This window comes from Cylas formicarius, unplaced genomic scaffold (genome assembly GCF_029955315.1).
Source record: "Cylas formicarius isolate icCylForm1 unplaced genomic scaffold, icCylForm1.1 PGA_scaffold_1__22_contigs__length_36826433, whole genome shotgun sequence".
NCBI classification, from domain to species: domain Eukaryota; kingdom Metazoa; phylum Arthropoda; class Insecta; order Coleoptera; family Brentidae; genus Cylas; species Cylas formicarius.
In genome coordinates this window covers 27,352,544-27,377,620 of record NW_026844264.1, presented here as the reverse complement: position 1 = coordinate 27,377,620, position 25,077 = coordinate 27,352,544, and the positions used below count along the sequence as shown (strand labels likewise).

At 32.0% G+C, this 25,077-nt stretch overlaps 2 protein-coding genes across 5 annotated transcripts in view; both read left to right on the top strand.

The window, feature by feature from the left end:
* The first annotated feature begins 769 nt into the window (after window positions 1-769).
* Window positions 770-11,755, top strand: LOC132696485 (extended synaptotagmin-2). 4 transcript variants are annotated; one of them, XM_060661327.1, is made up of 21 exons: window positions 770-976; window positions 1,033-1,145; window positions 1,986-2,183; window positions 4,416-4,457; window positions 4,518-4,658; window positions 4,732-4,808; window positions 4,867-4,933; window positions 4,990-5,135; window positions 5,194-5,314; window positions 5,366-5,536; window positions 6,798-6,895; window positions 8,830-8,878; window positions 8,988-9,077; window positions 9,135-9,221; window positions 9,627-9,938; window positions 9,995-10,088; window positions 10,143-10,314; window positions 10,366-10,458; window positions 10,518-10,614; window positions 10,667-10,810; window positions 10,882-11,755. In XM_060661327.1, the coding sequence occupies exons 2-21, from the start codon at window positions 1,053-1,055 to the stop codon at window positions 10,951-10,953; spliced, it is 2,364 nt and encodes a 787-aa protein (XP_060517310.1). In that variant the 5' UTR covers window positions 770-976; window positions 1,033-1,052; the 3' UTR covers window positions 10,954-11,755. The 4 variants fall into 4 exon arrangements, with proteins under 4 accessions (XP_060517310.1, XP_060517309.1, XP_060517308.1 ...); XM_060661326.1 differs by lacking the exon at window positions 6,798-6,895 and adding an exon at window positions 7,977-8,074 and having other exon boundaries at window positions 771-976; window positions 1,053-1,145; XM_060661325.1 differs by having other exon boundaries at window positions 771-976; window positions 1,053-1,145.
* A 9,156-nt stretch (window positions 11,756-20,911) lies between these two features.
* Window positions 20,912-25,077, top strand: part of LOC132696768 (gamma-sarcoglycan-like) — a 29,178-nt gene continuing 25,012 nt past the window's right edge. The window contains exon 1 of the mRNA XM_060661777.1: window positions 20,912-21,227. Coding sequence (XP_060517760.1) covers window positions 21,093-21,227 — 135 coding nt within the window. The 5' untranslated portion in view covers window positions 20,912-21,092. The remainder of the gene's footprint in view (window positions 21,228-25,077) is intronic.

The window sequence follows — 25,077 nt, the reverse complement described above, 5'->3', positions numbered from 1 at the left end:
TAATTTGGATACGCTTTAGATTTTTCGGATAATTTTAAAAAAATTTCAAATTCAAATTTCAATTTATTTTAAACTAAGTGAAGAATCAAGAATAAAAGGGATGAGGCTCCACTTTCTTGAAAACAACCAAATTGACTGCCTATAATAGTGTTTCCTAATAAGCACGCCATTGTGCTGCCGACATTACCCTTTCTGCACAAGTTAAGAATGTTATTTTCTAGGAGTTTATGGAAAATACAAAAAAAAAGAAAAGGAAAAAACTGTTATCTTATATAAATTGGTTTTACAATGTAGCTAGCTGTGACCTGCTAAAAGGATGTATTCAGAAATCGTCAGCTTAGTCAGTGTAGTGAGTGCAATAGGCAGTGAAATAAAATAAATAAGAACATTAACATTGTTAACATTGACACTTATATTATATTTTACTATCACTATTATAGGTAACCTTATTAGCGAAGTATTGGTTTATTCGACATGAGAGGTTTTTACAATTGAACACTTTATTTTACAAGGAATTAGTGAGTTTATTATGCAAACATTAACAAGTTAAAATTTACTTTGCGTTAAAACGGAATTAAAAATTATTTAATAAAAAAAAATGTTAAGAATTAACGGGGACATGTTAAAATTTAATTTATAGATATTTTAAATTGCAATTACAGAACTAAGTTTCTTTTTCTTATTTGATATAGCCTTTCGTTTCAATTCACTGGAAAAGTAGGCAACCAGGCTCGCGCACCCGCTGGCGATTGGAATCTTGCCACCGAAAAATCGAATTCCTGCAAAACATTCACGTCGCGCGGTTCAGGTTAGACCCGGTTAGTCTACACTATAAATAAAATCGTGATGTCACGTTGTAATTGTTGTTGTTGATAAACGAATAGGAATTCTTCAGTTATAAGATTTTTTACATCTTTAAAGGTTTGAAAATTTGTTCAAATTTGTCTATTGTGTTCACCTGATAAAAAGTTATACGGTGAGTTTAATGTACACGACTCTGACGAACACTTTGTGAAAATTCAGCTATTTTAGTTAATTTTATTTGATTAAAGATGAGCGCCGGCAAAGAATCTCCGGATCCTGCTATAGATAAAAGATCAAGTGACGCGAGTATCGTGAGTTTAATAACGAGTACATTAAAAAAGGTAAATCAAGATAAATAATAAAATTTTTCCAGCAGAATCTGTACCGAAGACCGAAGTGGTTTTAATACAAAATCGTGTTTTATAATTTCGTCCCAAATAGATCATAAAAACGATGCCATGAAAATTTGTATTTCTCTATTTTTTAATTATGATAAAAACCCTTTTGAATTTCATGACCAAGTATTAATTAGAAGACAGAGAAGACGGATAAAAAATAGGCAGGCTATAAACCTAACAATTGAATAATGAGAAAGATAAGTACCGAGTTTTAGATTCCCAGCCCATGGCCTAGCGAAATCCACAGTGGGTCAAGGCTTCGCATCCTGCTATGACATTCGTGTGAGTGGGATGTGTTTCTCCCAGTACCTCTGCATAAAGAAAATATGTTTACAATTAAACATAACTTTGAAATACTCGATCTGGTTTATCTGTGCTGGTTTTTAGCACACGTAAACCAAACCAAAAACAAAATCTAAGCTTGAACATTTAACAATAACAAATTTGATAAAACAATTACCAATAAATCACGATCTACTGTTATCGCAATAATTATCTTTTATATTTGATGGAATCTTTTAATAACTGGATAATCATTATAATCGGAATATTTGAAACTGATTTTTAATTAGGAGGAATTTTATTTTGAATATAATACACTGGTGCCATCAGAAGCAACAAATAAAAGGAAATGATAAGATAAAGTTTTTTTATTAGTTTTTATTAAAACCACTTTAAAGGACTAGAAAAGTAATATTCCATTAAGTTTAATTAAAATTATACACAATGTATTTTCAAACCTTGTAAAGAAAAAAAAAGTTTTTCTTCTAATTCTTATTTCAGGCATCTATAGTAGGGATAGTTTATTTTGCGGGATATATGCAATGGTCGGTTGCGTGGTTCATAGGTCCGTTGGTATTAGCCGTTATCAGGGATCAATGGAAAAAAACGAATGATCGGAAGCGAACCATTGCTAAAGCTGCCGCATTGGCAAGCGAAAAGGACGTAGTCTTAGCGAGACTCAATGATTTGCCAGCATGGGTACGTAGATATCCAACATGTATAGTACATTAGTAATGATTTAAGTAAAATATTGAAAAGTTGCCATTTGAAGAAAATAATGTTCCAAAATTAACAAGACCTCGTTTTCCAGATATTGTATGCATTTTGGGTATTCGAAATATTTGGAATGTTTTAAAATACCATTTTTGAAAGGTTTTAAGACATATTAATCAAAAAATGTTATTAGATATTAAATTGATAAGCAGAAAAGTGCAAAAACGCAAAATTTTGTAATCGTCATTAAACATTTCAAACGAACATAAATGCCTATATTTTTGTTTTCGTTGTTACATTTAACGTTCCATTTTGAAGAAAATTTCTTCTTTTAATTGTTTTAGAAGTGTGACTTCAGTGCAAAATGTTTTTTATAATAATTAGTACCTTATGTAAGTAGGTTGCGGTATAATAGCGTAGATATTTTATTTAAATTTAAATGGTTGCTCTTTTATGTTTATTATTTTAATAATAGGAATGATTATCAGCCGTAATTTTAGTTAGCGATAGAAATATTTCTTTCTCATTTTGTTTAGTTGGCAATATTTCGAAAATGTTTGCAATAGATTAACTTTGTTTACTCTAACAAAGTTAAGATACTATTGCACATTTTGAAAAATGGTGCTATTAGTATATTACCATTATCCAGAAGATGCGTATATAAATGGTATATAATTTTTCGGCATATTGAAAACAAATAAATGCGATGTAAAGGATGGTCTATTAATAACTATAATCCTGCAAAAGTATTTAACACCATGGAATTCACCGGTGGACTATTTATGATACTGACTATTGAATCATCATATGACTAACTGGCTCAGATGGATGTGGTGCTTGTGTAACATATGATAGTTGCTTGGTGATTCCTGGTTTGCAAGTTTTTTAATATATATATATATATTTTTTTTTATTCGTTTATTTTTTTTTTAATCAAAATATTTTTAAAAAAATGTTTATAAAGTTCAAAAATATGTGGCTACATTATAACCCTCCTTTGGTGGTGATCGGGTTAATGATGTTAAATATGAAAATCTAAATCGTACATACTGTCAGAGTTCCTGACTCATCGCTTTTAAAACGCCATAGTTTATTAATGCTCGTGCGTGAAGTTAAATCGACTATGATTATTTTATGAGCTCAGTCCAGGATGTTAAGCTTATATTATTGATGTTATTTCAAAGCTAGAAAAATATTTTTTATATTATGAGTATCTTGTTTTCCATCTTTTCACTTGTCGGATGCTACATAAAAGAATATTAGACTTAGAAATTGTAAGTAAAAAAAGAAATAATTCCAACCAAGCAGCGTACAGCAAAATACTTTTTTTTTTCGAATGCCGATACAAAAAAAAAAACATAAAAACCGAGATAAAACCTGAAAACTATCTGTTTCCAAAATTGAACTAACTTAATTTGCATTAAAAATTGAACACGCTGACTCACTATCTATATGGTTGTTCACATATAAATCTTCCTTTTTATAGCGATAACCCAACATTTTTATTAACTTTGGCCATGATTCAAGTCCAATATCCAAAGTTTCTTCAAAATTGGATTAGTTTTTGATCCATATAAATCGTTATATAACCTATTCCGAACTTCAATTTTCACATCTTCTATCCAACGTATAGTCTTTGGTGTTCTTCATTTATACTTTTTAGTTTTCTTTGTTATCATATTGTGTTTTTTCTCATGCACAATTTTCTGCACAGTTATTAAACTGATTCACAGTTCATATTCGTCTGCGATTTTGCACTTTCACTTTCATTTTAGAAATAGTTTATCGAATTTAAAACCATTGTTCTTGCTTGGGAATGTTTTTAATATTATCGGTTTTATCACAATTGTCAAATTCTCAAAACTTTTTAAAACCATTTTTAAGCTTATGCTTTTTTCATATAAAGATAGTTTGATTAATTTTACGAAAATTAATTGGAGGGTAAAATTAAACAAAATAAAATAAAAACAAAGGTGAAAATTTGTCCTTGATATACAGGAACCTGTTTTGACTATATCAGATCTTCTGAAAAATGTCTGAACTTATATTTTCATGTGTGTGATACGTTTTTAATTTGATGATGCCATTTTATAAGAAACATGTCACAGGTTTTTTAAAATTAAATTTATTTTTGAGAAGTGATACGATGGATTTGGTGTTTCTCTTGTATTATCTATATTCAACCGAGAAAATTTTTTCATTTATATTTTTTGTTAGGTTTTCTTTCCCGATATCGAGAGAGCGGAATGGTTAAATCGAGTAAGCCAAGTCAAATATTGGCAGTAAACGGAAGTCACTAAACCAAGCTGCTAATTTTAGATTATCAAACAAGTATGGCCTAACGTTAACAAGTATGCGAAACAAATTGTCAGAGATTCTATTCAACCCGCGCTGAAAGAAAGTTTGGAAAAATATAAACTATCGGGCTTCAAGTTTGAACGGATTATTTTGGGGACAGTTGTAAGTTTTTCGGAATATTTTCTACACTTTCTTTCCAAATGTTATTTTTTAACAAAAACGATACTTATTTTAGCCATTTAGAATCGGAGGGGTCAAGGTCTACGACAGGAACGTAGATCGCAACGAGATTATCATGGATTTGGATATATTGTAAGTAATTCAAATCTCCCAATATCAAAATTAACATTAACGACCAATGGACTCGTAGTTATGCCGGAGATTGCGATATCACATTCTATTTGTCTGGAATGAAAGGCGGTATAAGAGATTTTCAAGTAAGTAAATATTGTAGCTGTCGTTCTTGTATCTCAACCATGGTGCTCGTACTCAGTTGCACGGAATGCTAAGGGTAGTGATGAAGCCTCTAATATCTTCGATGCCGTTGGTTGGAGGCCTGCAAGTATTCTTTTTGAATAATCCTGACATCGATTTTGATTTGGTGGGTATCGCCGATGTCTTGGACATGCCTGGTTTGAGGTGAAACAAACCAACGGCGACGCTTTGATTAATACAGTACCAATATTAAAACTTTTAGCGATATTTTAAGAAGGATTGTGGTAGAAACCGTTGCTAATATGATGGTGTTGCCAAATAAATTCCCCATAAAATTAAGTGAAGAGGTTGAGGCGGTGGAACTGAAAGCTCCGGAGCCGGAAGTAAATTAAATTTTTCATCCATTGGACGAGTATTTTAATATAAAATCTTAGGGAGTTTTAAGGGTCCACGTGGTGGAAGCCAAACATCTTATGAAAAAAGATATAAGCATGCTGGGAAAAGGAAAGTCCGATCCTTACGCAGTCATCACGGTCGGCGCTCAAGAGTTTAAAACGAAACCCATTGATAACACCGTCGACCCCAAATGGGACTACTGGTGCGAGGTAACTAAAATACTCTGCGTGGACAAGTGATTTTTAAGTTTGCATGGTTTAGTTTCAACTTTTTAGTTTTCTTTACGTGGAAGAATTTGAAATATCTGACTATTTGCGATCGAATCGAAACATCTAATTTAAATTTAATTCATACGTTATTGACCTCAAATTAAAGTCTATTGCGACGTAAAAAGCAGGTGTTTCAAAGTTATAAAGCTGTACTTTGGAACTATACGGCGCTGTCTAACATAAACTCTACACATTAATCACTAATTTAACAGCAGGACACCTCCATAGCTCTGGTCTAAACTATGTGTTAATTTGCTGATTTTGCGTTTTTTGCTTGTTAAAATCAATAGTTCAATATATTGGATTCCAATGGTCAACAACTGTATATCCATTTATGGGACAAAGATGATACAGGGGACGACGAAAGTCTTGGCAGGTGAGAGCAGTATCTTCTAAGTAATGTATATTTCGTCATCTTACCATTTCATTATATTTATAAATTTTAACAAATTTTCTATAATTCTATATCTTTTTCTTAAGAAACTCCAATTTTAGTTTTATTTTAAACCTAAAATTTCTTCGTGGTGTTGCGTATTGACTACGAAATTTTTGTTAACATGAAATAAAACTGCGCGAGACTGAAACCTGAATGAAGCTAAAATTCATTTGGCAGAAAATCATAACGATTCCTTGGTTGCAAATTTACTAAATCATAATTTACAATTTATGTATACTAATATTTCATCCCATATTTTTAATTTAATCTGTCTTCTGGCATTTATACTTTTTCAATGGGGTTGAATGTGTGCAACATTCGGAATTCACTTATTTTGTTTACATATCCCATTGAAAAATTGGGTACTATGTAATACCCCAATGGACTACGTATCTTGTGAAATTTTTATATATCTACCCATATTACTAATTTTATTAACTTAGGTTTGACGAAATATATATCTTACTTAGTTCATTTATTATGTGTTTGCATGGGGTTATGGAAATTCGACATAGTAAACTGTGGCTTGGCATGATTTTGCATTTGTTTCATTATATGTAATATTTAATTGATTTTCCACGTCGAAATAATCCGCTCGCCGCAATTTTTAATGCTTGTAATCTTGTTGCCTAAATCTGTTCAGCGTCAATATTTCTGTGTATTTGTGTTTAACGAATTTATCAACATGTTACAAGAAACGGGAGTAGAAGTTTTGTGTATACGCGATAATAATCGAAATAAATTGTTTCTTTTATTTGCTAATAGGCAAGTGTTAATTCAGTGGACGCTCAGTTTATAACCTGCTCGTGTTGGGATTGGGATCCAAAAATTCCCGGTCAAGCTCAAGACGATTTTTTGGGCAGGTCAGACGAATAAAATGGAGTGCATAAGCTTGCATTTTTGAAGATATTTGCTAAGTTTTCGGTATAGATTGATAACTGCATATTTCCGGTGACTCACAGTGAATCTAATAAATGTCTCAAAAACGATCCAACGGATTTAATAAGAATGCATATCTCGCTGCCTCGACAGGGTTGCTGCTTGAGCATGTCTGTTAATAGTAACTTGTCTATATCTATAACAGCAAAATAGAGTAAATTTTGCTCATATTTCTTTATTGGTTTCGAAATCAAAAATTAATTTCCGCTACTTTGAAATACTTTGGATTTAGTGACAGCATATCGAAAAAAAGGATATTGATGCTGACTTTTCAAGTGCAAGGATAGGATCTAAGGAATTAGATGTAGAAAGCTTATGTTGTGTAAAATTATTTTTTATTATTATGATTATTTCATGGTTCGGCCCAAAAGTGACTATTTGCAAAGAACTTTCATCAACTATCTCGCATACACAAAAGGCGTAAATACAAAAATTGTTAATTTAGGTATGGTATTTAAGAAAATTAAAGTGCTTTTACCGCAGAAAAACTTAATTTTCATTTTTTTGTGAATAATTGACTCACACTTTACAATATCAAAAAATATATACATTTTACAAATAACCAAAACAAAATTATGGCCCATTAAAAGCTATTCGATTCGATTTACTAATGCGATCTCTAACATAAATTTGAAAAAAAAATATTTTATAGAAATGTATCATAACAAATTTCAAGAGTCGGAATTGTTTCAGAATGGCGAAGATTACTAAGAGTTATGGGGTTGTTATAATTCAAAATCCGGTGCACCGTTTGGCAAGATATTTGTAATAGGTTACTGTGAACCCACCAGGTATAAGAGTTGAACTCATTTTTCCGCTTCTGCATGGCGGTTTGTGCGTTGATCGCATTTTTTCTCGATTGAATTGATAAGCAGAATGATTCTAGCTGTCGAAATTATAAAGTTTGCGGAACACATTTCATGTCATGCTTTAGTCCATAAATATGTTTTATTCTGGGTGGCTTCTTAGCAACTGATTTGTAAAATGCCTTTTGTGTTGACGCAGTTTTTCTTGGAGAGCGTAACCGGTGCCTTTGATTGTACCCAACTGAAGATTCATTTGTTTGATAAAGACAAAGGCCATCGGGATGATGATTTGGGAAGGTACCTATATACCCGTTTACCAAATTGATCTGTTCAAACGCACTTTGCAGCCGCATTAGACCGCCACAGATTCGAAAATTTTCTCGATAGCAAGATTCCATTAATTTAATTTTAAAAATTGTGTATAATTAATTTATTTAAAGCATTGTTTTGTCTTGCTTTTCCTTTTAGTTTTCGAATTTGATGAAATAAATCTTGGAATGAAAGTTTCGAAGTTGTTTAGGATTATACCAAGATAATAATTTGAAATGACGAAGTCTCCAATGCAGCTGTAACTTGTGCGATCATTGTTGTACGTTTATTGTAAAATATTATATATATATATATATATATATATATATATATATATATATATATATATATATATATATATATATATATATATATATATATATATATATATATATATATATATATATATATATATATATATATATATATATATATATATATATATATATATATATATATATATATATATATACGATTATTTTGCCCAATTTTTTTACCGTTTTGATTTCAGTTTTTCGACTGGGATAAGTGCAGTTTAGCTTTTTGATCATTGCTCTGTAATTGTCATGGTAATGGGCGTTTGCTCTTTTACTAACTTTATGCTTTGAGCGGTCACTAATATATTTTGTTTCATATTGCTTTCGGTGTGAAATTAAAAAAAAGTGGTACCGCATTACTATAAATAGTGTATAGAAAATTCCGTAAAATTTAGAGCTCACTTAATTAAACATATTTTCATTTAGGGCTACCATCGAGGTGGAAAACATCGTCAAAAAGGGGCATGAAGATACGGTTAGTATAACTCTGTGTCAATACTTTTTAGTAGTAAATTAAATTTAAACGAAGTACTTTGTTTACTTTTGTTTTCGTAGATACGACGTAAGTTTTGTTTCATTTGCAGTGGGTAACGCTGGAACAAGCGAAACACGGAATGGTCCATCTTCGTTTTAGTTGGTTAACTTTGAGTCACGATTACGGAGACTTAAACGATGTAAGTTCCCTCTCTTCTGATGTTCCCCATAGTAATCATATTAAATTTAATTTACAGATTTTAAACGAAACTCAAAGCTTGCAAGTGTCTTCGTTAAATACTGCTTTGCTTACAGTCTTTATCGATTCCGCAAAAAATTTGCCGGTAAGATTGCTTTTTCTACTGTTTCATTTTATGAAATTTGTTGGTAATTGAATAACCACTCAGACCTTAATGAGAAAAATTATTAATTATAATAAAATAATTTATTATCTTAATATAAGGTTTACCGTGCAGTTAAATAGGCACAGTACTTGCTCATACCATAATATACATATTATAATATATACACTATATTTATTGATCTTCTCCAAGGCAAAAATACATTTTACACAGCAGCATATCAAAATTTAAATTTTTTACTTTCTTCGACTAAATGTGACTTAGTTTTCGTAGAGAAAATTTTCAGAAAAAATGTTTTAAAATTTTATTTTACTTGCATCTAAGCAGTAGTTCAGTAACAGACTTTCAGTATAGGTTATCATTAATAATTTTGCGTTTCAACACCAGCAAGCTAGAATGTCAACGAAACCAGATCCGTACGTAGTTCTTCGCGTCGGTAGTCAAACCAAGAAGACCAACGTCTTAATGAGGACAATCCATCCTGTTTGGGAACAAGGATTTACTTTCCTAGTGGCAAATCCCGAAAATGACACTTTGAACTTGAGCATCATGGATCAGAAAACGAATTCGGAAATTGGACAGCTAGTTTATAAAATTAAAAATCTTTCAAATAAAGCCAACTTGGAAATTAGCAAGGAACCGTTTGGATTAATTAAGTCCGGACCGGATAGTAAGATCTTGTGGTCTATGCATTTAAGGGTGCGAATCCGCTTTTCCGTTAAGATATAAAATATTTAGTTGTGTTCTTTTTATAGATCTTGAAAAAAAGTGTAGGAGAAGAGGGCATGCTAGAAGACGAACCAGAATCACTTCGACGCGCCGACTCTAGAACGTCGATAGCCTCGGCTGGTTGAAGCGATACTAAAATGATTGGTTTATTAATTTATTTCAGTAATATTTTAGGCTCTAGGCAAAGTTTGATTCGAAAATCTTCAGAAGAATCTCCGCAGGACCCTGCGAAAGAGGAATTTGTCACTGACAAGTCAATCGAAGAAGTGATTCCCAGTTCGATGACCTCCAGTGTTCTTCAAAGTAGCGCTGATTCGCTGCACCATAGAACTCCAGTTGTTACTTCGTAGGTGCTGCAATCCCGTTATAATGTCTTTATTATTCGATTCGATTCTAGATCAGCTGGGGAAGCTGGATTGGGAAGAATTCAGTTGACTCTGAACTACAGCATTCAGCGACAGAGGCTTATCGTCAATGTACATAAGATTGCGTAAGTCTAAAGCATGCAATTTTATGATCTATATATAATGTCGCTCATTTCGACCACAGTAATATTCCCCTCAAAGACCCCTCGAGTATTCCTGATCCATACGTGAAGTTGTATCTTCTCCCCGAGCGCTCAAAAGACAGCAAAAGGAGAACCCAGGTACTACATTTCTACTACAATTTTGTCTTCTCTGCGAAATTCCCTTTTTCAGGTGATAAAAGATAATTGCAATCCAGTATACGAGGAGATTTTCGAGTATGTCATAAATCAAGCGGAAGTTAATAATAAACAGCTTGAAGTAACCGTTTGCACCCAGAAACAACTGTTTTATTCCAGCAGTAACATTTTGGGACAGGTATACAACCTTTGCAAAATAATCACACATTAATTATTATTATTAATTATGCGCGTCATATTTTATTGCAGGTACTGATCGACATCAGTAAAATTGATCTTACACACCCATATTGTACTTGGTTTGACTTGCAACCAGAATGAAAGCATTGCGACGTAATATTTTGCGCCTCGAATCTCTAATCTCACCATCTCAGATAACAAATTTATGACTATGTTATTTATATCTACTATGTTAATCATTGGGTTACAAATTGTCAGATCTTTTATGTGCAAAATGCGGAAAAAAAGGCACCAAAGAATAAATTCTTATTGAAATAAGTTGGGAGATACCATATCAAAATAAACCGATCCATTTTGTTGGGATAATTTTTTTGAATTTTATATCCGATTTTAGTTATTTCTGAAAATATTTAGAAAATAATTTCTTCATAAATAAAGTTATTGAAGTGAAGCGACAACAAAAATGTCAAGAAAAGACGCTTGGTTATTAACGATCTGTAATTAAATCAATATTTTTAAAAGATAACGAAAATCGGATTTAAAATAAGGAAATATATGTTCACGATCAGAACTTATCAAAATATTAAGTGGCTTCACTATTTTGTCGCGAGTGTGTCTAGTTTTAACTTTTGCACATTTTTAATAAACAAAAAACAATAGTTACGCTTGTGTTTATTTTATGCGATTATGAATCTCCCATAAGTCGAATAGTTGTTTTGTATTTAAATTTTGCTGCTTTTGTTTTTATTTTAGTCATATATACCCAAGGTTATATTAAAAATTCAAAAAAAAATGTTAATGTTGTTGTTGTTTTGTTAATAAATTGATTTTTATTAGTTGTAAGAAAATTAAAAAAAAAAACAATGTTGAATTTTCTGTGTTAATGTAATGGACTTTCCTACCAAACTAACATTTAAATATTGATCTAACAATATACAAATATTTAAAGAACAAACAAAACCTGTTTTATTTCTACGTGCCCGTTTAAAACCTCATTTGTCTTGCATTTAAACTTGTTTAAACTGCCGGTCAAATATTACCAAATCTGTTTATCAGCAAACAGCAATTTTATTTAGAATGTTATCTATGTGACCTTATTTTGTTCATTGTTCATGTTCATTGGTAATACAGAGAACTTATAATGTTATTACTTTTCAAATATAAATAACATGAATTATTTATTATTACTAAATATTTAACATAATTTCAAATTATCCAACCATTTTAAAAATTACCCCCACTTTTAGGGAAAATATTATAAGTATATTATTTCGATTTCGTCATTCACCATATATAACTACACAACAAGACAATAATTTTTAGGAATGAAGTCTGAATAAAATTTGTAATATTTGGCAAATTTATATTTCAATTTTTTTAACTTGATTTTCAATATAATTGTTAGCAAATTTTATCGTATACATATTATATCAGCATTCTAGTGTATAATTTTTATACTTAAGTTTGTGGAAGGTAAATGAAAAAAACATCTTTTACACGGACGCGGAACCATGTTTATACGAACTTTTTTTTTCTTATTTCAAGCTCAGGAACATGTTCCTAAGTTGAGGATGTGTATTATTCTATCACTGTGTATCGCTGTCTAGTAAAAGTGAATTTTGCTTCAATCAAATATATAAACAAAAAGAGGCAACAGGTAACAACCTCGTTTTCTGCAAAGAAGATCGTCTTTGACAAACATGGTAAAAAGCTCTTTCTATATAGGGTAAGCCAACGACACAGTAAAGCTCATATCTGATTGGTTTCAAAAGTTATGAGATAATGGTAAATCCGAAAGTTGTAATAACTGTTACGGTGCACAATTTAAAATTATTTTAAAGTATGCAGGATGGCTGCAAAATCGTGATCAATAAAACATATTTTTTCTAAATGGAAGCACCATATTTTTAAAGTGTGTTTTGAATTTCTTTTTTTAAGTATGTTATATACTTATTCTTAATACTTTGCGCTTTATTTTAACATTTTCAATATTTACCCCTCGTCTTTCTGTCTAAGATTTGCTATAACATTGGCACTGATATTTTCACATTTTTACCTGACAACTTAGTAAATAAATTGAAAAATTAAGTGATTTTTTCAAACCCATTAGTTTTCTTTCCAAAAAACCGATTTTTTATTATAATATGATAAATAAAGTATAGGCGATATAAAGAACATAAGTCGATAAAGTGTTCTAAAGTGTAAAACTTTTTGCAGGTTATTGTTCTGCCTTAAAATATAGAAAAGTATAAACTAGGCTCTACAACTGTGCTTCTAAGATATATCGCATTAAAAACGATTGGTTTAAGGATTTTTGATATTTTAGAAACCTTTAAAGATAATTAAATATAATTTTGTTCAGATGTTGAACTCTTTATGCCCCTATCGAATGAATAAAGATCATTACTGTATGGTACTGGGTACTAATTAAGTAATTAATAAATAAAACACTTTTTTAATTACTTAATAACACCAACTGAGATCAACCCAATTGCAGAACCCTAGAGGGAACAGGTTGTTAAAGCTCAGAAAAAAAAAGAATTTTATTAATAAAGTGATGCTTTCGCATCGGTATGTGGATGTAAATGTTAAATAATGTATACACTCACAGCAGTAGTATCGCTTAAGCCTCTGCTGAAAAATGTGTGATGATAAGAACATGTCCTAACAAAATAATGAAGTAAATTGTGCTATTATGCCATATATCAGTTAATTAAATATCGGTGATCCGGTTACTGCTTGTCCGCGTTGCAATTAGGAAATATGTAAATGGAATATTAAAATGTCTTCAACGCTTCGCTAAATTGATTTTTTTTAAATTTTGCGATTTTCCACGCACAAACTCGCCATAAAATCCTCACCAATGGCATTAATATTTCCCAATGTAGCTTAAAGTATGAGAATTTTATTAAATCCGTATTTCTTGCAATTTGATATGTTGGAGCGCCTTATCGACTTAAAAGGAGAGATTTGTCAAGAATATCCAATTTTGTCTGTTCAACGTTCCGTTACAGATTACGCCGCGATCCTATATGCAATTTATTTTGTTACAAAACTATTTCACCAGACAGACACTCGATATCGCCGTAGCTATATCGTCAGAGTTAAAGTTTAAATCTAAAAAGGTAATACGTTAACGTGAGATGCATTTGATTGACTCCACACAGTTTGGGCGGTAAGGTTAAACACCTTTCGTCGAACCTTGTACCAAACTGTCGTCGTCGGCTCGTCAATATCGGCGATTGAAATAAATTTGCCCCCGCCGACTCGCTTAAGCATCTATAATCTAAGCAAAGATTCGTTAAACGCGAGCTGGGATTATCGCCATCCGAAATAACTGTTTCCGTTTTGTCTTCAATTCACATTCGGTTACAGAAACGAGGTATTCGAAGTTTATGGAAAGGATTAGCGCCCAGCATCCCAACGGAAATTACTCCCTGAGATATGTGCGGTCCCTTGAAGAGAGGCTGTGCTTGATAAAGCGTCCCGATAACGCCATCGCGGTTTTTCCGGTCGGTGTTGCCACGACGTCGCACATATTGCTGTAGATAAGATATGTTGCACCACCCGTGGCCAACAATTCGCTAACGCCAACCATTTCAAACAATTTTCCTAGTGAAATCTGTATTTTTTATGAAATTTATCCAAACTACCCAATTAAAATAAGTAAAATTTCATAGGATTTCATGGCACTTTAATCTTTTAAAGTTACAGGACATGTGCACCCGACTGAAGGAAACCGGCCAGCGATATGGCCTAAACATCAATTCCAAGAAAACTTAATTCATGATCATTATACAAACACTCAGCATAGAAAACCAACTCATAGAACGGGTCGAAAAATATCAATATCTTGGCTGCTAGTTGTATGCAGACTGGAACCCTAAAAGGGAAATTAGAACAAGAATAGAGAAAGCACGTGCAACATTTATTAAGTTTAGAAACGTACTGAACTGCAACTACGTGTGCGCTACGCAAGAAGCCATGTGTGGTCTGTCTTGCTCTATGGCGTAAAAGCGTAGATCATGAGAACCAGCAGCATAAATAGAATAGAAGCCTTTGAAATGTGGACATACAGACGGCTCTTAAAAATACCCTGGACCGATACAGTAACAAATGAAGAAGTAATTTTTTAAAGAAACTTCCACAGACTACTGTAATATTTTTCAAAAAACTTCTCGATTCGTATTGAGTCTGCTGAGTTTGTTTCAGTCAAGCTCTGAAGAAGCGAACAGGATGATTGGCGAAACGTTAGCAAGTCCGACTCAACAAAAATCGACGCAGGAGGAATCCAGAAGTTTTATGAAAAGTACTCAATAGGATGCAGAAGGAGAGAGAACTGTTTGGTACCATTAAAAAAAGGAAAACCTCCTACTTGGAACACATAGCAGCTCATACTGAACGAAATATAGAAGGCAAGAGGGGAATGGGTAGAAAGTAGCTGTCATGGGCGAGAAACATCAGACAATGGAAGGGTCTGAAGACTATAATAGAGCTCATAAACACTGCAAGGGACAAAGACAGATTTCAACAAGTGATTCCTAATATCCAGTAAACGGATTGGCATCTAAAGAAGAACAACAACCAACCTGCAACTCTCTTAAAAAACCTTTCACATTAGTCTATATATATCATACGATTAAGAGAAGCATAATACAAATTAACCGAAACTCTTCTTGTCTTCCTTCATTTTTGGGATACTACTTAATTTAAAAATTACACCATATTGGGTAGTTCAGAAGCCTGGTTAGTTTAAACGGTAAGAAAGTTATAAATGAAAAGAATGTTTTTGATAAAAACGACTTAAAATTAAAAAGTGAACGAGTTGATCAGTTCAATAGTAGTGTAAGCCTACATGGCGCAGAATAACCTCGGCCATAAACCCAAACGTTTATAAGTATGACACGCTTGGTATTCTGCTTACTTTTGTTATTCCCAAAAAAAAGAACGTGTAATTAAATGTTAATATTATATGACATATTTTTATATCCGGGCAATTTTTGAATATACAACCCAATCAGATTTAGTTTTTGAAAAAGGCTACAGTTTTCATTATAAAAATTAGATTTACATACATTCATTTATTACCTCCTTTTATACGACTTTTTGGAATATTACGTTACTAGGTCAGCCAGCTGAAGGTTTCAACAGTAGTCGGCCATCAAGTGCCGTAGTTCTTGACAGCGATCTTCCACAGTTTTAATGTTCTGATTGAATCTTTCCCTTTGTTTTTCACTACAATGAAATACAATTTTTGGAACACGATCTAGTTGGTTGTGGGTCTTCAGAAATTGCTTCATCATCTCCAGCTTGATATGTAGTGGAGGAAGTAAGATTTTTTTCTCTTGAAATCAAAGGTCCGTTCATAAGTTTTTTTTTTAACTCACTGCTCATTTTTAGCTCTACTGTCTCAAAGGCATAAAAAACAATAATATTTTGTGTAGGCACTCTGCTGCCTAAGGAGAAAGTTTACCATTTTGGAATCAACGAAAAATTACCCATTGATGACTGATTTTTGATAACTAGTGTCGCCAGTAAACCTACTATAGGGATATTGGCTCAGAGACAGTTCCAAGTGTATTTTGACCATTACCAATGTGTCCAACTTAAGAACTGTACATTGTTCAAAAATCTTTGTCAAGGTTGGATTTTCTTTTTTGTTTTATTCTCTAAAAGATTGAATTTTGCCAAGATAACTTACAGCTGAAAGTTGTGCCTAAGTCTTTGAAGAATTTTGTTCGTCAGTGAATCAAGATCTAAATTATGATTGAAATGTGATCTCATTCAAGCGTGGTCGTTTAATTCTATCGAAACCTTTAATATCGAGAACTTTCAAATTGTTTGCCTGCTGGCTGGATCTTATTCGAAAACTTATTCGATAAACGTCACTTTCCTAGGCGCACAAACGCAAGAAAACTGAAATCGCCGACCAATTCATTATGTCTCCATTGCTTTGCATTCGTCCCATACAAGTTCGGGTTTAATTTCGAAAGCTTTCCCATATCAACAAACCGAAGTTCTAGAAGCGCCGGATGGCGTAATAATTAAATGCGTTAAGAGGCGACATCAGGAAATAGCATATGTAAATCGCACTCGGGAAGCTCATTTACAGCCATTTCGCGTCGCAAGGCGTCGTTTTCTCAGTAAATCTCCGAATAAATCAGTCTAATCAGGCAATGCAATGTGCCTAAAACGCACCGAACCCGCCCAGTGCCGTCTCAGAGGCGGGAGATGGATTTCAATTTCGCATGTTCTATAGTCTGCAAACAGTTGATAACACAAACCGAAACTTTAATAGTTACGTCGAGCGTGGTGCATTTTATGACATTAGGTTGACTAGGTTTTAGTGGTCTTTTGCTTCCGCTGCAAGAAAAGCTAAAGCTACTTCTCCTGTATTACTGACTTTACTTTTTATTTTTTTTTTGTTACTTTCGAAAATCCCTTTTAACCCTCCAAGCTTATAAGAAATAGCCCTAGTCCGACGCCGGTTTTTTGGACATTGCTATGAAACACGATAAGTGTCTGAAATTTGAAACAATCCACTTCATATTTGGTAATTGAAAATGGGGGGGCCTGGGGGTCGGGACCTATTTTGAAAACATAAAAATCACGTGTGCAAGGGTCTACAAAAACATGATTTTTCAAAAACCAAAAAAATTCTGGTTCTATCCCCGACCCTACTATACAGGCTGGAGCGAGGGCTGGAAGGTATGAAAATCCAGATTCTCTGTATGTTGAATATCGCTCTACTCTCACAAATGAACGTATACCAAGCTACAAACACCCAAATAATAAAGTGGTTCTGGATCAGCATTTCATTCCAAGAAAGACATGCGCTATTTTGGGAAATGGGACAATTTTTTAATAATATACAGGGTGTGTCGCAAATTCAAAAAAACTGAAAAATGGGTCTCCCTGTTATTGAAAATTGGTTATAACTGAAAGACTATGATTCGGATCTCACTTTCCTTGGATATTGCGATATAGCCCGATTGTACAGGGTGTACCCGATATTTCGGGCTAAATGAGAAATGTGTTAAATGTCCTAAATTTGCAGATATCAACTTCAAATTTACCAAAGAAGTAAAAGTCCATGTCCACATTTAAACGGTAGAAATTGGGTGCAATCAAATTTTGCCGAGTATTTTTTGAAAATTTTTGAATTTTTTTTTTGGTAATTTTAGCTTCTCGAAAAATGTTTTCCTCCATAATCGTTCACCCGATCGGCAAAATTCTTTAACGAGCAGATGCGGCAGATCCAGTGTAATAACATTTATTTCAGGCATTTTTTCGAATATATACAGGCTTTTCAAATTAAATTGTAAAATTGTAAATATGTAAATGTAAATTATCAGCCGCCAATCAAAAATGGAAAAAAACATGGTAATTTGGTTCCAACAGTGTCATAGGCCGCATCAAGAGCTACAATTTTTGTATTTGCGGTTTTCGTCTATCACATAAGCTGCTCGGGATATTTGAAAAAAATCCATATTGAAATCATTATTTCGGGGGCTGCCAAGATGCGATGACGTCTAGATTATTATGGAGCACTGCGTGGTTTCCTAAACCAGAAAATGTGGAAGATCCAGGGCTATAACCTTTACTTCGAACATTGTTTGATTCATATACAGGGTGTGTCGTTTATTCGCAAAAAATCTAAAAGATCCTAAAAATTTCCGATTTTGTGGGTTAATTAATGGCGTTAAATGAATAACAGTTAAAGATGGGATATTTTCAGTTTCAGGTTTTGTCAATTATACAGGGTGCGAGATATTTGAAAAAATATCATTCGACAATGCCATTATTTGTGAAAATTTTAATATTTACCGATGTTTACTGTAACTTTGAAGTTCGACGAGATGTGAAGGACATCTTATACAGGGTGCATGCGCAATTAAATTGCATCAATTTTGCGAAAGTTCCATAGTGGTCCGCAGGAGCACCATAGAAAAACAATGCGTCCCTTTACCATACGAAACCGCGAAGGTCTTTCCTTTTATAATAAAAGCTGCCTCGTGCTAGGCGCTACGAATTTGCCCCACCCAGCGACGATTTTTCGAAAGCAATCTTATTAACCATACTTCTTATAATTAAACAAGGATGCCCTTTGCTCCTAAGTTCAATAAAAGTTATGGACGTAATATTATATAGAGCTATAATTCATGAACCATTGAAAGTTGATATTTCAAACAACTTTGTTGTTGTTGTTATAATTGAAGTTAACATTAAATTTTAATTAAAGCTTACAGCATATGATCTAGTAGAAGTACCTAGACAAGAACTAAGCAACAGATTTATTTCAAATTGCTCAAGTGAGAGTAAGCGCAAGTGTTCTATCCCAGTGTTGCCGTTTCTAGATTTTTCAAAGAAACTGTAGTTACTATTTACAAATCTTCTGGATTCCCCCTCCTGAAACAATTTCAGTAAGCTCTGAAGAAGCCAACAGCAAAATTGGCGAAACGTTAGCAAGTTCGACTCAACAACAACCTACCCAGGAGGAATCCAGAAGATTTGTAAATAGTAAGTTGGTGGAAAGGTTCAGATATTTTACTCTGAGAATTGTAGTTTTCAAAATAAGTTTGGGAGGAGGCGTGTTATTTAATCTAGAAATATGTACTTCATATTCATTATGCTAGTTCCAGAGAACAAGTTACTCATCTTATCGACCAAAAACTGTGTCTCATCCTTTTGTTTACAGGTTCTAAATGCCCGCTTTGTATATTAAGCAAAAACCAAATCAAAAACCAATTTCGAAGAAGAAAAAAGAACATTTTTCTCAAGCCGTTTCAAAGCAAAAGTGTGTTAATAAGAAGATCATTTAAAACTTACACTGTGTTGTCAAAACTTTGGTCAATTTTTTATCGAAAATTTGTATACGGAATGACAGGAGAAGCTTTATGCCATTTTTGCTTATAAACAGTGTAATGAACTACTGTTTGTAAATGCTTGTTAATAATAGAAAATATACAGGTGTGTAAAAAAATAAATAAAAACAAAATAACTCAGTAGAAAGATTTAAAGGCCTTGAAAGGTGATTCGAAACACAGGCTAGTGTGTTCTAGTTTTAAAACTAATACAATAGAAAGGAAAAAATCAACGAATGCTGACGATTTATAATTTTTTCGTCACTCTGAGAAAAATGTCTAATTACAGTTACAACTACACTTGAGCTGTTGTTAATATAATTCAAACATCATAGTTTCATGTCTTGTAATTCTTCAAAATTTGCAAATACTAAAAAATTTTATTCAACTTTTTATTGGCCGATTTAGGACCGTACGGCAAACTCTGTTTGCTGTAAACATTTTGTTAGTTATTAAAATTAAAATTATATTAATTAGATGAAAAGTTATGGCTAAAATAGCGATTAGCTATTTGGTATTCCGTAATTTGTATATAGCGTTGATTTTCAGTTGTGTTAGTAGAATTCAATTTATATTTAAATTTATTTTTAAGGTAATTAAAAGATACCATTCCATATGAAAAAGGAACTGACTTTCAAGGACCACGAAGTCGTCAACTATAAATAAATACAATATAAAAAAACTTTTACACAATTTTGTTATTTTTTTGTGAGTAGTTCGAAATTTTCAAATTAAAGTTGTGACATTCGGTATAAATATTGCTTCTGTCATGAATAAGGAATTTCAAATAACAAGTTTAAAGATATTGTATTTATAAGGCTAAAGTGATTTAAATGGATTCTCCGACATTCTCCTGATTGAAATCTAAAGTTTCAGAAAAGCAAAAATTTCATCAATTCCGAACTTCCGAACATAGAGTTTTCGATTACTAAAACTTGATCTAAGAACGTGATAGACTGCTACCGAAAAAATTTATGTTCATATCTGGATCATCAAAGCACTTTGAAGTAAATTACAAGTAATCTGTATTAGAGCTAGCTAACTTTATATGTTTTGGTCACCCAAAGCATTACCAAAATTTTAAGGTAACATTTGAAAATGTATTTCGAGCAACTGCAAAGAAACCCAAAATTGTCCGGTTGGCCAATCTAAAATAGCGCATGCCGGGTATACTATCCGAACTCCCGCAACTCTAAAGCACGTGAGTTCATGTATTTAGTCGGCAACTCCCAAGCAAAGGGGAAGTAGACTTCTCTCCGCAGTTTATTTACGATTGCGCACGTTTCGGCATAACATTTTTCAGAAAATTTCAGACGCGAATGGATCAGGAGTAGAAATAGAGTCAAATTTATAAACAGTTTAATATTAACGTTGAAGATAAACAATTCAGTTTATGTAGTAATAAAATTTGCACATATGACACTAGAGGGGAGAACGAAAACTATTTTGCAAAAGACATCCACAGGTGAAAAACATGTTTTGTTCTACCAGACATCCAACAACGGTAAAAATGAAGAGGAGAATAATTCCGAAAGAAAAATTTGTTCGCATGTGAGTGTATAATATTTCATTAATAGTTTTGCTAACATTTATTTTTTTCCAATATTAAACTTAATATAGCTGCAATAGCAGATATCATTTACATTACTTTCTGCATAATTCTGGTACATTTTTGGGTAGACCTAGGTGTACACATAGGATGATGCATGCTCAGAAAATCAACCCTGTTAAAAGAATTGGTTTTCTGTTTGGATGCAAGAGTGTTCGGAGTGTGTTTTGTTGTTATCGAGTATCTATACTATCCAAAAAGCTACTTTCGTATCTCATTTATAACCGAGTGTCATAATATCTATGTAGTGCCCGTAAATTGGCAGAACACATTTTAAGTGGTAATTTTACGTCTAATATAATAAAATAAATACATGTCGGAAAATGCTTCCTTGCCGACATAAGAATTTTTTTATGATTGAAAAAATCATTTAATTTTGAGCAAATTTGATGCCTTGAGTTTTTCGGTACGCGGTACTAACCAAAACTGTTTTCACCTGTTACCTTAATTTCAGCGGCACGATCTAAATTTATCAATGTTGTATAAATTCTAGTTTTTGTAAAATTATATACGAACTTACAAGAAACTGTTTTTTTTTATACTTTTATTTTGTTTATTTAAAAATCCATTATCAAAAAGAGAAAACTTGAGGGATCAAATTTTATGCAATTTAAATGATGTGATATGATATGAAAAATGACAGAAAATTTTGATAAAAATATCTTGAGTGAATTTTTTTTCTATGAAATTGAATTAGGTAGTACAAAATGAAACTGAGTTTAATTTAGAAGTGGAATCATAACTAAAAAATATGAGCTCCAGACATTGAAAACAAATTTTCTTGTAAGTGTTAAAAATAAATAAATGGTCGTTCTTAATAATTAAAAGTTATTAAAATGGCAAAAGAAAACATTGTGCTCGAAAGGTAATTAGGACATGAGATTTTTACTTTTAACTTAATAATAATAATATAATATAATAAAATATAATACAAATACAATACCTAAAAAGAATAAAATAATAATAAAAATTACTGCCTAAAAAGTACTTGATTGATTACTTGATCGATTGAAATTTAATTCTGAAGATTTATAATAATTTTTTCTTAGCTGTGACAAAAAGTGTCTAATTATAGTTACAAATACACTTAGAGGTCTTGTTAATATAATTCAAATATCATCAAGTAAAATTGTCTTGTTTCGTAGTCTTATAATATAATTTCGTTCTTCAAAATTTGAAACTTCTAAAAAATTTAATTCAACTTTTTATTGGCCAATTTAGGACTCTATGGCAAAATCTGTCAACTGAAAACATTTTCTTAGTCGTATTATAGTTTCATAAAATTGTGCATTATATTTTGAGTTGTTATTAACTAAAATTAAAATTATATTAATATGGATAGATAGATATAAATAGAAGTTGTGTAAATTGCTTTCTTTACACTTTTATTTTTTTCATTAAAAATCCCGTATCGAAAGGAGAAAACTTGACGGATCTAATTTTCTGCAATTTAAATCATGTGATATGATATGATATGAAAAATGATATTTGTTTTCCAGAAAACAGGGCCAACAATTTTTTCCTTCTAAAACATTCAGTCCACACCTTGGCTTAAATTAAATTCATAAACTTTCCTTATAAGAAAATGCCTTTTGATTATCAAAAAGCGCGTACTAATTTTGATAAAAATATCTTGGGTGAAATTTTTTTTTTCTAACAAATTGAACACCCTGTATTTAGGTAGCGCAATAAATGAGACTGAGTTTATTTTAGAATCATAACTTAAAATATGTGTCGCAGACATTGAGAAAAAATGTTCTTGTTAGTGTTAAAAATATTTAAATAGTCGTTTTTTATAATTAAAAGTTATTACAACGATAAGAGAAAACATTGTTCTTGAAAGGTAATTAGGATATTAGATTTTTACTTTTAACTTAAAACATGGAATGTAATTATTTAACGAATAATATTATGCCTTTGGTAATATTCTAGATATATCCAAAAATAATAAAATAATAATAATAATTACTGTCTAAAACGTACTTGTGCAAAAACTCATATCTGTAAGACAAAAATAATTTTGTATCGGGTGTATTGATTGAAATTTAATGCTGACGATTTTTAATCTTTTTTCTTGGCTGTGAGAAAAGTGTCTAATTACAGTTACAATTACACTTGAGCTGTTGTTAATATAATTCAAACATCATAGTTATGTCTTGTAATACAGTCTTATTATTTTTAATGACCAATTTAGGGCCGTACGGCAAAATCTGTCAACTGTAAATATTTTGTTAGTGGTATTATAGTTTGATAAAATTGTGCATGATATTTGCACAAGTGTCGAAAACTGGACAGCCTGTAGAGTAAAATTTTTCATAAATTCAGTAAATTAAAATTAAAATTATATTCATATAGATGAACTTAGAAAAGTTACGGTTAAAAAAAAATTTGGTACTCCATAATTTGTATATAGGGATGTTTTTCAGTTGTTTTAGTAGAAATCATTTTTGTATCCGTTTCATATTTAAATTTATTCTCTAACTTTGTAGTTGGTTTTTCTTATTTCCTTTGGGGGTCTTGTTTCTGTCAAAAGCAAAGACTGACGCGAAACATTGATCTCACTAATTCGTAAAATTCGTGAGATAAACTTTCAGGAAACAAAAATAAGACTCTAGAAATGTGTCTGATCTAAGGAATTCCAATTACGCAAAACAAATTATTTCTCGCGGAGGTCTGTTGCCGAGCTGAAAAATTTGTTGCTTAAAACGTCGTCGAAAAAAAATTAATTAATTTTTAATCTCAAATTAGACGGGCGGCGTAACCATCGGGAAAAATTCATAAATTGCACCAAAGTAAACGAAACTTCCGAAAGGCTTTTAAAGATTTTATTGCTTGAGATTTTGAGGGGAATTAAGGCAAAATATTCACAGAACAACAATAATTGTAGGGTGGGCGGCATTTTCCGGTCGCAGTTTTGCATTTTCAAACGAATCGTTTCCTTTATAAAACATTAGCTGGCCATACTGGTTTACGAAAGAGTATTTTCTCGCTTATTGCCTTTTTAACCACCAGCCATATTGTTAGGTGTAATTTTGATTCTATTTTTGTTGCAAATTTAACATTTTCACATAATTCGCAACGATCGGCAATGAACAACTGATAAAAAATGTAAACCGTTCCTTCCCGTTAACCGAATTTAACAGTTCGAGTAATATTTTCCTATATAAACAATTTATTGGTTTCTTTGGAGTGTACTTAACAACAGTATTTCGAAACGCGGACTTTCCAGTGGGACATAAATTTGGAAACATTTCCCCGCTTTGGCGTGCGCTTACCTTTAAACTTCGGAAACTCTTAATTGTTACGAATGCCTCTGTGGAAAGAACTCTTGAGAGTTAAAATTGGGCGACCAAACAACTTCAAAGCCCTTAAAAAAATAAAATTTGATAATTCAATTCGTTTTTTTTTATGTAACAACTTTTTTTTTAATTGAGTTTTCACAGCAGTAGGGTTCGTAGAATTAAGAAATGAGTGCAAAACATCTCTCTTACGCTCTATTAATTTTTTCTGTTCAAGTTTCTGCGTTCACGTATATCTATTATATTATCTATTGTAGCTTTACATGCCTGTTAAAAACAATATACGTCTGAGAGGGAGAAATAATTTTCACACGAGAAGCCATGACGTTACTGGACTGTTATTTTTTAAATATTTTCATAATTTACTTATCACAATTTCATATTATCTCCTGCGAAAAGAAATCCTCCACCCTTTGGATAAGTTTGGGGTTTTAGGTACAACTTTTTTTTATTCAATTGTCATGCTTCCGAATTCTTAACCAGTTAGGAAATT

Bases quoted from the DNA above. Each gene is read 5' to 3' on its own strand.
- LOC132696485 (XM_060661327.1), top strand. From the start codon at position 1,053: ATGAGCGCCGGCAAAGAATCTCCGGATCCTGCTATAGATAAAAGATCA. The intron at 4,934-4,989 runs GTAAGTAAATAT...GCTCGTACTCAG, and splicing joins GCGGTATAAGAGATTTTCAA to TTGCACGGAATGCTAAGGGT. The intron at 8,879-8,987 runs GTTAGTATAACT...TTTCATTTGCAG, and splicing joins AAAAGGGGCATGAAGATACG to TGGGTAACGCTGGAACAAGC.